We start from the raw sequence: 12,850 nt of genomic DNA on the forward strand, positions 1-12,850 counted from the left end.
TGAAAAAGATAAAAACGTGAACTAATTATATAGGGCCATGCATTTAGGAATAGGGACTTTAGGAGAAATAATATTACTGCATTTTCGCAACAGATTACAAAATCAAAATCAAACAAGACGAGAAAAATAATTGTAGCCTAGCCTTTGATACTGGTTTTTTTTATAGATGGTCTTTTTTTAGTGGGAAGATCTGAGAATGTTAACTTTCAAACAAAATTTGAACGGTATTCTATGAATCAGCTGGTTTTAGAGTACCAGCTCTCTTGGTTGCTTACAAATGCAGTATTTTCCCCTCTGTATCTTGGTGCTCCATCTTTTTTTGCATTGGTTTCTGGCAGACATTTTTGCTTGAATCCTCCGTCTATATGCAAGTAGTAATAGCACTTATATACTGCTTTACAGTGCTTTACAGTCCCCTCTAACATTGTTTACAATCTCAGCCTATTTCCCCCAACAATTTGGGTCCTCATTTTACCCACCTCGAAAGGATGGAAGGCTGAGTCAGCCTTGATCCTGGTGAGATTTGGATATGGATATGTACATGGATATGGTAACCTGATGTAAATAGCTGTGTAATAGAAAAACATAGGAGGTTCATGTTCGTATAAGAAAAGGATTTTCCATTCTGTATGTGCTTCCTTCCTATTGAAATGTTCAAGAGTAGCTCTTGTAGATTACAGGTAGTCCTTGATTTACAGTGACTCATTTATCAACCATCCAAAGTTACGATGGCACTGAAAAAAAGTGACTTGTAACCGGATCTTACTCTTAATGCAGCATCCCCATTGTCTTGTGATCAGAATTTGAGCACTTGGTCAACAACACGCACTTACTACAGTTGCAGAGTCCCAGAGTCTTGTGATTGCCGTATGTGACTCCCAGCTGGCTTCCAACGAATCGAAGTCAATAACAATTGCACAATTCACGTAACGACTGCAGTGATTTGCTTAACAAACACGGCAAGTAAAGTAAAATCAGACATGACTCAATAACTGCCTTGCTTAGCAACAGAAAGTCTAGCCCTAATTGTTGAGGGCTACCTGTATGTTTCTTGATGCATGCATAGCCTTCAAATTTACCACATTCGGAAATACTTTGCATTTACATTGTGAAAAAGTGTTTGTAGACAGTTAATGCAGCATGGTTTTGGAGCTTCATCTTGGAAGCAATAAAAAATGGCGGATTCATTGGCACCATTTGTTTCTGTACATACACAGGCAGAGTCACTAATTTACCTACTCCATTCCATCATGGGTGCCTTTTGTTCTTAGCTGATAGAGGGTTATGGAGTGTTACTAACCCTTGCTTGCAATTCAGACTATTTTGCAAAGGAAGATGAGGGATGACACTGTAAACTTACGACATCCTGTAAACAGTTGCACCTTTCAAAATATGAAACTCCTCTTTTATGGCTTTCTTCACCCAATTATCTGTGCCACACTTAAGCCAAAGAGGAAAGTAGATTCCAAGCCATTTGTCATCAGGTAGAACCAAATGATATCTCCAGTGAAGATCAGAACCTTTTTATTATGAAACTCAAAAGATGGCTTCCTGAAGCAATTATATTTACTACAAGAAGAAAACCTTTGACCTCAAGAACAGCAGCCAATGCTATTGCCACAGCTTTAAAAACAACTGAAAACCAGTTCTTAATGCTTCCACAGGGAGAAAATGACAGCTCTCTGCCCCTGCCTAAAACTTTAAGGCCAGAGGCCGCTTTGTCAAAAACCCAATAAATTATGAATTGCTCTTTAGCTTTCTTGCCAAATTCCAAGTGTGGCATTCCTTTCCTACCTTTTCTTGGAGAAGGTAAGGTGATGGACTCTTTTCCCCCTCATTTTATCACTGGTGCAATAGGCCTACCTCTTATTGGCTGGAGGGTAGGAAGCAAGGCCTACATTTAGCCCTTAAGCTCCATGATTGTCGAGATCAACAAGGGCTGCATTTCAACCTGTGGTAACTTGTACACGGAGAGGCTGTACATTGTCCAGTCTGCAATGTTGATTTATCTGGATGATATCATGTAAATCATTAATGAAGGCAGCCTCCTGGTTGTAAAATCAAGGCAGCTCAATCACTGCAGTGCTAATAGGGGCAGCTGCAATTGATGAGCCCAAAAACAGCATGACAATCAAATCAAGACAACCGAATGTTTTACCTTTGCAGTCCTAACTTTCCCTGGGCAATGAATGAATGGACAGGGCCATACTACTAATAATAAATAACAATAATACTTGGTTGATACCTAGGATGCTGGCAGCAACCCGTATCATTAGTGCCCATTAGCACCAATTATATTTATGATACATTTTGAAACGTTCAGTAGACTGAGTTTCATGTTTAATGAATAATGAATGATAATAGTAATGATGATGATGATGGTAATGATAAATAGTAGTAGTAGTAGTAGTAGTAGTACAAAATTGCATTGGCAAATTTGCCATCAGTCAATTGCAGAAGGCAGCTTTACTTGGAACAGCTTCCATCCCAGAGAGATATCTATAACACCATCAAACATCCAGATTTGCCTATCCCAAGTCCTTGGTAAAGACTCGATAGGTAGACAAAAATGCCAAACCCAGTCTGAACATCTGGCTGACAGAAGAGGAAGGAGGAGGAGGAGGAGAGTAGTAGTAGTAGTAGTAGTAGTAGTAAAACCAAGCCCTTTGCCTCTCATTTTCTTTGCTCACTACCCGGCGCGCTTTCTCTTTGTCATCACAATATGCAGAATCGCGGGGCCTGCTTCGTTTGCAGTTTTTCAAGCGGTCACCCAAAGAGGTGCGAATCCGATTCGCCTTTCTCCGCCCCGGGGGCCTTCTTGGAGGGGAGACGGCAGAAAGAGGAGGAGGAGGAGGAGAACGGGGTGGAGGGAAGGAGGGAAAGGGCGTAACCAGGAAGCACTGTGAAAGTGCCTTGCCCTGGAAGAGCATCGACTTTCGCCTCTCCGCCGATCATGGCTGCTAACAACCCGGGCATCGAGTTAGGTAAGCCGGGCCGCAGCGGCGGATCTCTTTCGTGCAAACTGAGGACGGTGGGCGGAACGGGCGGGGTGGGCTGGGAAGAAGGAAGGGGTGCTTTGCACTCGGGAGGTTTTCCCATGCTCCAGAGGTTTCCTCCCTTCTGCTGGTCGAGCTCGATGCTAGCTGTAGAGCAGCGGTTCGGGGGAGATGAACCCGGCCCTCTTAAAAGGTCTGAAATGCATGGTTTTAATTAGTTACCTCAGATGGCGTTTCTTCTTTGGGGCCAATTTGTTTAGCCCAAACTAGGTTACTATTCCCAGGAAGGTTAGTTGTTGGGGCAAATAAGGGAGCAGTTCCTTTATTGTCTATGGAGATTGTCCGTTATTCAAATCAAGGTTGGTCCCAAAGGTCCTTTTCCACTGGACTTCCTTGTTTTGTTCTTCTTTGAAAACGTTTCTCTTCTCATGCAAGAAGCTTCTTCATTTTTTTTCCAGAACTAAACAAGCTTCTTGGATGAGAAACGAAACGTTTTCAAAGAAACGGAAAAAAAATATCCAATGGCCTTTTGGAATGGAGAGTTAATCTCTGAGAGAAAGCCACTCCAAGAGAACTAGAAGCATTTGGAAATGTGGATTTACAGGTGGCTGTTACACATAACAGCTGACAAAATCAGAAATGTGGAGGTGATAAGCCGCCTGGGAAAGCCAAGGCAAATCATCCAAACTATAAAAAAATCCGAAAGTTAGAATATTTTGGTCATGTGATGCGACACTCAGAAAAATACTTCACTTAATTCTTCAAGGAAAGATTGAAGGCAAAGGAGGTCATGGCTTCAAAATGTAAGGGACTGGTTTAGACAGAACTCAGCAGCGCTTTTTTATGCGGCTGTTGACAAAAATAGGATCACCAACATGATTGCCAACGGTCGATGACGGATATGCCACAAGAAGAAGAAGGCCTCGTTGCACATACCATGCACAATAGTTGTTTTTCTGTCCTCTCCCATTCCTGTCTTGGTTTTTCTGGTTAGTGTCAATAAAAAGAAATATGGCAGTATCCTCCCACCTGGAATGAGTTTAAAGGACACACTGGATGGTAGGGATCTGAAGGTACAGGGCTCACATCCTGCAAGAAGAAACAATAAGTGTGTAAGTGCCAGAAGTTTGTTTATTGGTTTACTTGATTTATAGCAGGTTTTTTTCCAAACTTGACAACTTTTAAGATATATGGGCTTCAATTCCCAGATTTCCCCAGATAGCTAGCTAGCTAGCTGGGGAATGGCTGGCTGGGGAATTCTGGGAGTTGAAATCCACATATCTTGTGGTTGCCAAGTTTGAGAAAAACACTGATTTATAAGGATTAAGCGATCCAAGGGAGCTTACAGGAGTGTTTTGAAACATAAAATCACTCAAACAACAACAGTGCAGCAGAAGATAAAAACTGAAATTCAAACACTTGAGGTAATTCCAGGACGTTTATACTTTTTAAAAAAGGAAACAATATTGAAAACCATCTTTTATGCCCAACAGGAAAAAATTCAGACAGCTCAGAAACCTACGGGGACTCACAACCACTGAACGGCAAATTTTCAGAAACGTTGAGGTCACAGGAGTGACTGCAGTCTAATGCAGCTAAAGGGTGCTAAATCACACTTGGCAAATCTCATATCAGCTGATAGAACCAGTATTACAAAAGATGATTGGAGAGTTGTGGGAAACGAAATATAATCCCAGCTGTTAGCAAATATTGGCAGACAAGATATTGCAAAGGGTCTAGGCCTGCAGACGAAAACTCATGTTTCCTTTTGTTGTGGCTGTGGTTTTCCAACAGTTTTCCAACGGGTTTTACAGATAGTCCTCAATGTATGACTAGTCCTTTTAGAGACCATCTGAGGTTACAACAGACAATCCCCTCTCCAGTATTTATGACTTTCTTCTGAAGTTCTTCCATGATCATGTGACCTCATGTTGGGCACTTGGCAACTAACTCTTATTTATGGCTATTTGTAGCAACCTGCAGTCACATGACCATGTTTCCCCAAAAAAACACATTTATTTCCAATTTTTGGTAAAAACAGCCCATAATGAACAATGGGTTCACTTTATGATTACAGACTCCATATGACGGTCATAAATTGAGCACTACCTGTAGAGAAATTTATGATCTGTTGGTATTTCCTACTTTATAATTTGGAGAGTTGTTTCTTGGGAACATTTCCAGATAAAATGCTGTTTTAAACTGCCTAAGAAAATAAATCTCTTATTAAGGTTTGGATTTGATCTCCAAAATGTATCAGGCACAAGTAACCAACAACAGGAGTAGAGCTCAAAGCACAAAAAAATTCTTATGTGCTACCTATATAGAAGAATTTGGTTTGTTAATGGTCAAGATGAATTTTCATTAGCTAAGGGTCAGTGGAATTCATGGGAGGCCGGACTTAAAAGTGGGAATGCAAGGATTCCAAACTGATGACCCATTTAACTCCACCCTTGAATTCAGCCTGCTCATCTCCTACACAAAGAGCACGGATGTAGTCTCTTTAAAACAGCTACATCTTTTTCCAGCATCACAACTACAGAGGGCAGCTGTGCAACCCTAGCAGTGTTGCCGTTTAGGAGTTTGTAGAAAGGTGCCGTGTTTATGCTTTCTAGCCCTCTGGAAGCCCTTTTAGAAATCCAGATCCAAAACTTGCAATGCACTGTTCTAGTGTGATTTTGGTTTTGGCTTAGTACCAAACATCTCAATTGGACCCAAGGCCAAATATACTGAGTGTCCTGAAATCTGGCAAAATTGCATTTTTCGAGAGAAATGACCGAGTACAGTTTTGTTTTGTTTTTTGTAAATTTTATTTGAGTTTTCACAAAGAGAAAAAAAATACAAATAAAACATCTTTTTTGAAAGTAGCGTAATCCCGGGTTACATTTCTTCGTACAGACACAAATTTAGGTTCATGCTCATTTTTATATTCTATTTCATATCTTATTACTATTTTACATTTTCTGCATAGCTTCTCCCCTCTTTTAATTTTCTCAATTTTATTTTAATTATCTCATCTCAATTCAAATCATTGTATTTATATTTTTGTCTGTCCTGTTTCAATTATCTATTATCTTTTTCATTAAACAAAATTTCTCCTGTAGTTACTGATTGGAGTATGACGCCTTTATATCTTTTCCCTAAAGTTGTAACATTCAATATAATACATAACTTCCATTCGGATTCTGCTTGGTATATTCTTAAAATACACACTGTATTCTTAAAAAGAAAAAATTATAAATATATATAATTAAGACAAAATTCCATTCCAATTCAATTCTATCATTAATATTAATATTCATTAAAATCTTAACATCTTTACTTTTCAATTAAATATCATACTTCTAGGGGAACAATTATAAGCTTTCCATAGTTAATTCCCCCCCCTTCACTTATATTTTATAAAACATTAACTAATTAAAATGTTCCCGTTCCTTCCTAATTCAGTTTTCTCATTTATTTTATTTCACTTATTTTATTCACAAACATTTCACTAAATTACACTAACTATTTTATCCCTCATTTTAATCATACGTTGTTTCCAATTTTCTAAGGTTATTTCTATTACTAATATAACAATACAATCTTATGTACCTTTACAGAATCCCTTTTTCAGTTAGATTTTCACCCATTATCTCTAAATAGGTCCTGTTTCTCCATATCTTGTTTCTGTCCTTTATAACTTCTTTTTCTTTCCTTCTTCCATCTCTTCTTCTCTCTCCCCTTTTTACCCCCTTGTCTCTCTACCTCTATTTCTCTCTTCTGTATTCCCCTTTTCTGTTGCTTTCCAGTATTGTACTTATTTTTTGAATTATTTTTCTTTTCTTTAGTTGTTTTTTTAAGTCTTAAATTCTCCATTCTCTTTCCCCCCTTTCCTTTTTCTTCACATAAAATTGCTTGTTCATTAAAGATGGCTTCTTCTTTGTCCCAGTCTTCTTGTTTTGTAGTCGTTTCTTGTTGTTTCTCATAGTTCCAAATCTCCATTTCTAAGAATTGAAAAACGAAGCCAAAAGAACCCTTCCCTTCTTGTGCATCTTCTTTGTACTTTTTAAGTTCCATTTTCAATTCATCCAGAAGTGGTGCCATTGTATAAATTTTTAAACAACCACCCGATTGATTTTAGTCATTCAAATATAATAACCAAGAATCCAAAGATCACCAAATAATCCAAATACACGCAAGCTGTTTCTTTTTTGCTCTTTTTTTCACTTTCTCTTCCTGGGGTTACTATTTAGTTGCAAAGTTTCAGTTAAAATGTATCTTTTAGAAGTCTTGTTGAAGTTTTATTGTAGATTCTTTTTAATTCCAAGCAGTCTCCTCCCTCTTCCAGATCCTGCCCTTATTCTTTTTCTCTCCCTTCCTGCTTATGAAAAAGAAAAAATTTAATGTCCAGAAATCTTTATTATCCCTTTGGCATTTTGTTTTATTTTCAGCTTAATTGCCTATTGATGTCAAAGCGGATTTTTCCGATTTCTTATTTAAGTCTCTTAGTTGTCAGTATAGGGAAGGAGAGAGTAGAAAAAGCCAAACCTTTCCCTTTTCACTTTCCTTCGCTGCTTCCGACTCTTCTTTGGGAGCAATGTTATTTTTTGTAAGTTTAAATTCCAGGATACCTTAGTTGTTGCTTTTACAATTTAACCCAGTCAGCCCAAACTTTCACTTCTTATCTTCCTCCTGCACATTCTTTTCCGGTCGAGTTCTTCTTTGTGGTGGCCATTTCTGACCACCGCTGCAACCGCCTTCGGGAAAGGGAGTAATGGCCAGCTGAGGTGGAGAGATGCGGCTCTCCTCAACCCTGCTGGTGGTCTCCCCCCTCTTCATCACCTCTACGGGGTGGCTTAGCCCTGAAACCAGCAGGCTCGGGGCGCTCCAGCGGCGAGCCCAGACAGAAACCGCGCATGATCGCGGATTTCTGTCTGTCACCGAAGCCCTTCCACCCGGAAAGATGACTGAATACAGTTTTGAAGGCAAAGCTTTGGAATGTATTTTCAGACGAAACAAAGCAGATTTCCATCCCCCATCCCCCCCTCAGAGGGAGCATTAAAGAAAGTTGGCTAATTATCTGTAGTTTAACGACTTTAATTACTTTGATCCCTGAAGCCCCATGAATATTTTATTGGAACAGATGACATATTAAAAATGGTATTATTAACACTCCCAGGTTTAATGAATTGGAACGTCTTTGTCTTTCAACAGACATTCAAGATGATTCAAACCTGTTCCTTCCCAGGCGTGCAATCCGGTTTTCTTTTTTAGAGCCGTTGGAATATTTATTTATATTCTGTCTTTCCTTCAGGAGCTCAGGATGGCGTGCATGGTGCTTGTATCGCCATTTTCCTCCCAAATAGCAACCCTGTGAAGTAAGTCAGACTGGGAAAGAAAGAGAGGAGCTGACCCAAGGTCATTGGGATGTAAATTGATAAGAACAAAAATAATAAATATGCACAGGCCCTCCATTTTTAATTATGGTGGGTCATCTACAGCAGTGTTTCTCAGCCTCAGGAACTTTAAGATGCATGGATTACAACTCACTGAATTCTCCAGCCACCATGTGGATAAGGAGGAAATTATTACCGATGTTTAGAAAGAGTGCAGAGAAGAGCAACAAAGATGATTAGGGGACTGAAGGACAAAACATATAAAGAACGGTTGCTGGAACTCAGTATGTCTAGTTTAATGAAAAGAAGGACTAGGGGTGACATGATAGCAGTGTTCCAATATCTCAGGGGTTGCCATGAAGAAGAGGGAGTCAAGCTATTCTCCAAAGCACCTGAGGGCAGGACAAGAAGCAATGGGTGGAAACTAATCAAGGAGAGAAGCAACCTAGAACTCAGGAGAAATTTCCTGACAGAATAATTAGTGGAACAACTTGCCTTCAGAAGTTGTGGATGCTCCATCACTGGAGGCTTGGACAACAATTTGTCTGAAATGATATAGGGTCTCCTGTTTGAACAGGTTGGACTAGAAGACCTCCAAGGTCCCTTCCAACTCTGTTATTTTGCTAGCAATGGAATCATGATGACAGTAGTATAAAACAAAGAACTTTTAAAATGCATTTTTATCATGTTTTAGTTTTCCCCAATCTGGTCACCTCCAACAAAAGTTAAATTCCAGAGATGATAGTTGATGGCAACATGAAAGAAGAAGGCCTAAAGCAAGGGTCCCCAAACTTGGCAACTTTAAGACTTGCGGACTTCAACTCCCAGAAGCTATGGGAGCTGAGGAATTCTGGGAGTTGAAGTCTACAAGTGTTCAAGTTGCCAAGTTTGGAGACCTCTGGCCTAAAGAATTATAGGTCCAAAATTGGACCAGTGTCTTATGACTGCTGCTCACATCTCCCCTTCAGTTTCTTCCCAAAATTGCTTTTGGATGTTAAATGGTGATAGAAGTAAGTGGATGTTTTTTCCCTCCCCCCTCTAGATCTTACATGGCTTGCACGGGTTCGGGTGAATCACCCAGCTGTTCTAAAGCGGGCAGCGCAGATTGAAACACAACGGTCCATGAAAAAGAATTGGCTGGTGAGAAGTCCCCTATTCTTGGGTTTCCAAAAGAGACCTTCTTCTCCCGTGAATTTTAGCACCGTCTTTTGTTCATGGTGTTTGCTGCTTTTGTCATCAAAACTCAACAGTGGCAATGGGCTGGTGAAAGATGATCTGTTTATCCTACCCAATTTGAGACTTGGAAGGCCACAAAGAACAGCTAAAATACAAATGTTTTAAGACAGGGTCCCTTGTCAGAGTTCTGAGTAATGTATCCACTGAAAGCAGAACTCCGAGGCAAGTAGATTCCCTAAAGAACATGTTTACTGGTCACATCCTATTGGCACAGCTAGTGAAAACCAACCCTAAAAGTTCCTGCAGTTTTCCTTCCAATTAAGAGCAAATATTCCCTCCCCAGACATCACCGGTCACATTGTCCAATGAAGGTAGCTGAGAGGCTGCTTGACCAATCCTCTGCCATCTGCTGGGATGACCTTGGTTTCTACAGGAAAACTTTTTGTTTTGACTGGTAGCCGGTCAATCTGCTTCCCCCCTCCCTTCCCCTTTTCAAAGTTTGTGGCAACTATGAGGCAGGAGAAAAATGGCTTCAACCAGGTCAGCTTCAGAGTTGACACCCCCAACCTGTGGGCCATGGCCCACTATCGGGCTGGGCCACGTGATTGGCTGGAGGGTGCATGTGCCTTCGCAGTGCGCATAACTCCACTTGTACTTACCTCATTGCGGGTGCTTGCAGCTCCTGTCGTGCAAACATTGCTGCGAACGTTGCGTGACCAGAGTCAAGGGGGAAATGAGTGATGTATTTTAGTATCAGCTGGCTGGCAGGACTCCAACAAATCCACCCCCATTCAAATCATAAGTCTCTAGCCGCATCTCAGAAATAATAAAATTGATTTATTAGAAGGGGCCATGTTGGAGTAAACTGGATGCAGCTGATTCTAAATTACATCATATATTTCCCCCTTGACCCTGGTCTTCCCCCCACCCCCTGGATATATATTCCCCAATGGGACACATCCATCCCCAAGAGTCATCAATCATGTTCTCCAGTAATATTGTTGCACTTTGACCTGCCAGGGTGATTATCTAGGCACTTAAGGAATGCACTGTTTTCCCCTTTTTCTGGCAGCTAAAAAGACCAAAGGAGTATCTTTTTAGTTGACAGTGTATTTACAACACGTGCAGTGGTCATGTAATTGCTGTTCACAACCTTCCCAGCTGGCTTCCAACAAGCAAAAGTCAATGAGAGAAGCTGGATTCACTTAAGGACCACGTGATTCACTTAACAATTGTGGTGATTCATTTAACAACAACCAAAAGATCATAAAACTGGGCATGAGGCATTTAACAACTGTCTTGCTTACCAATAGAAATTCTGGATCCGAAAGTGGCTATAAGTCGAGAACTGCCCGTACCTAGTCAGGTTTTCAGGGCATGATCCCATTGATAAAAAAAACCCCAACTTTCTAATTGATTTTTAAAAGCTGTTTGTTCTACCGCCTCTTCAGCTCAAATTGATTCTTGAAACAGTTTTCACTGTGTTTGCCTTCACAACTCATCTTGCAAACAAGGAGACTAGAATCCCCTTCCTAGCTGCTAATTGTATGTTCTTTTCTATCTCTTATAGATAACACGGGGATTCAACTAAATCCCTTTTCTGCAATAAAATAAACCCTGCTTTAAATCAAAACAGAAAAAAAAGAATTGCACACTTTTAATACTGGTGTGGAGAAGGGGAATAAGTTGAAATCCCTCTTTTTCTGCTTTCAGCAGTGGGTTGGTGGAGCGACTATACCAAGTTCCCAGTGATGTCAGCATCTACATATCTTAATTAACTTGACTATTGTTTATGCAAAACCTATAGTTACTACTTAATTTGTGACTTGTTTAAAATCAAAAGCAGTCAGGTTAGAAGAAGGAGAAATACAGGTTAGTCCTTGACTTATACCAGTTCGTTTAATGACCATTCAAAGTTACAACGGCACTAAAAGAAGTGATGTATGACCATTTTTCACACTTACGACCTTTCCAGCATCTCCATGAACATGTGAACAAAAATTCAGGTGTTTGGCAACTGGTTATATTTATGACCGTTGCTATGTCCTAAGATCGTGGGATCACCTTTTGAGACCTTCTAACCAGCAAATTCAATGGGAAAGCAAAGATTCACTTAACAACCGGGTTACTAACTTATCAACTACAGTGATTCACTTAACAACTTGAGGCAAGAAATGTTGTAAAATTGGGCAAAATTCATTGAACCAGTATCTCCCTTAATAGCAGAAATTTTGGGCTCAGTTGTGGTTGTATCTGTATAATAGACTAGAGGCTGCTATTGGACTAGGACTGGGGCGATATCCATATTTGTGTCTACACTTGACCATGAAAGACTTTGAATTAGTTCAACTCGTAGTTGTGGTGTTCTGGAGATATAAACAAGGGAAGCTACCATGCAACCTGTGGTTGTTTCGGTGATTTGAGAAATCTTAACAACCATCAGATGGCAGCAAAACACATAGAAAACTCTTTGCTGCCCTCTGTTGGTCATCTGTGGTTGCTGTAATCAAGGGTCCAACCACAATTACAGGTAGCCTTCGAAATACGCATACAAACAAGCTCCAAATTTCCATCCCAGGACACCGCATATGAATGCACTATTTAAAAGAGATTATACATTCATTCCAGTTACCGAATGTCTAAATTTTGATCATGATGCTACAACAGTCTTAAGTGTGAAAAATGGTTATAAGTCACATTTTTCAGTCCCGCTGTAACTTGGAACGTTCACTGAATGAATGGTTATAAGTCAAGAACTATCTGTACCAACCATGTAGCTCAATTGCAAGGACATGTTTTAAAAGCAGTTTGGTGTGTGTGTGTTTTTAAAGGCAGCTTGGCTTTTGAGAGCCGTCACCTGCATAGACCTCACCACTCTTTCTGGAGATGACACCCCATGCAGTGTTTGCCGATTGTGCCACAAAGCCAAACGTCCCATCCGAGAGGATTTGTTACAAGCCTTGAAAATGGCCGATAAAGGTACGTTGTGGTTATGAAACCTTGCTTCTATCTGGGGAAAGTGTACTGATAATTTTGAATATTGTTGTCCTTCCTCAGACAAAGATAAACAAACTGAGTAGGCAGAGCTGGGCTGGCAACGTGATATGTAATGTGAAAATGGAAGAAAAAAGGGAAAAGCATATTGCAAGTTCAACAGCCACCAGAACAATTGACCCAAGAGCAGGGGTGTCAAACTCAAGGCCCAGATTCGGCCTGTGGGGTGCTTAGAGCTGGCCCGTGGGACCAGCCCGGAAATATTCAGGAATCGGCTTGTGGTGCCTCTGCTGGGCAAAGCAGGCC

At 40.4% G+C, this 12,850-nt stretch overlaps 1 protein-coding gene across 1 annotated transcript in view; it reads left to right on the plus strand.

Moving 5' to 3' along the window:
• The first annotated feature begins 2,830 nt into the window (after window positions 1-2,830).
• DERA (deoxyribose-phosphate aldolase) overlaps window positions 2,831-12,850 on the plus strand; it is a 46,554-nt gene continuing 36,534 nt past the window's right edge. Inside the window, exons 1-3 of the mRNA XM_087968688.1 lie at window positions 2,831-2,984; window positions 9,417-9,514; window positions 12,382-12,529. Coding sequence (XP_087824814.1) covers window positions 2,954-2,984; window positions 9,417-9,514; window positions 12,382-12,529 — 277 coding nt within the window. The 5' untranslated portion in view covers window positions 2,831-2,953. The remainder of the gene's footprint in view (window positions 2,985-9,416; window positions 9,515-12,381; window positions 12,530-12,850) is intronic.

This window comes from Notechis scutatus, chromosome 6, assembly GCF_049901735.1.
Source record: "Notechis scutatus isolate UNSWTSFEM ecotype Mainland chromosome 6, rNotScu1.2, whole genome shotgun sequence".
Lineage (NCBI taxonomy): Eukaryota > Metazoa > Chordata > Lepidosauria > Squamata > Elapidae > Notechis > Notechis scutatus.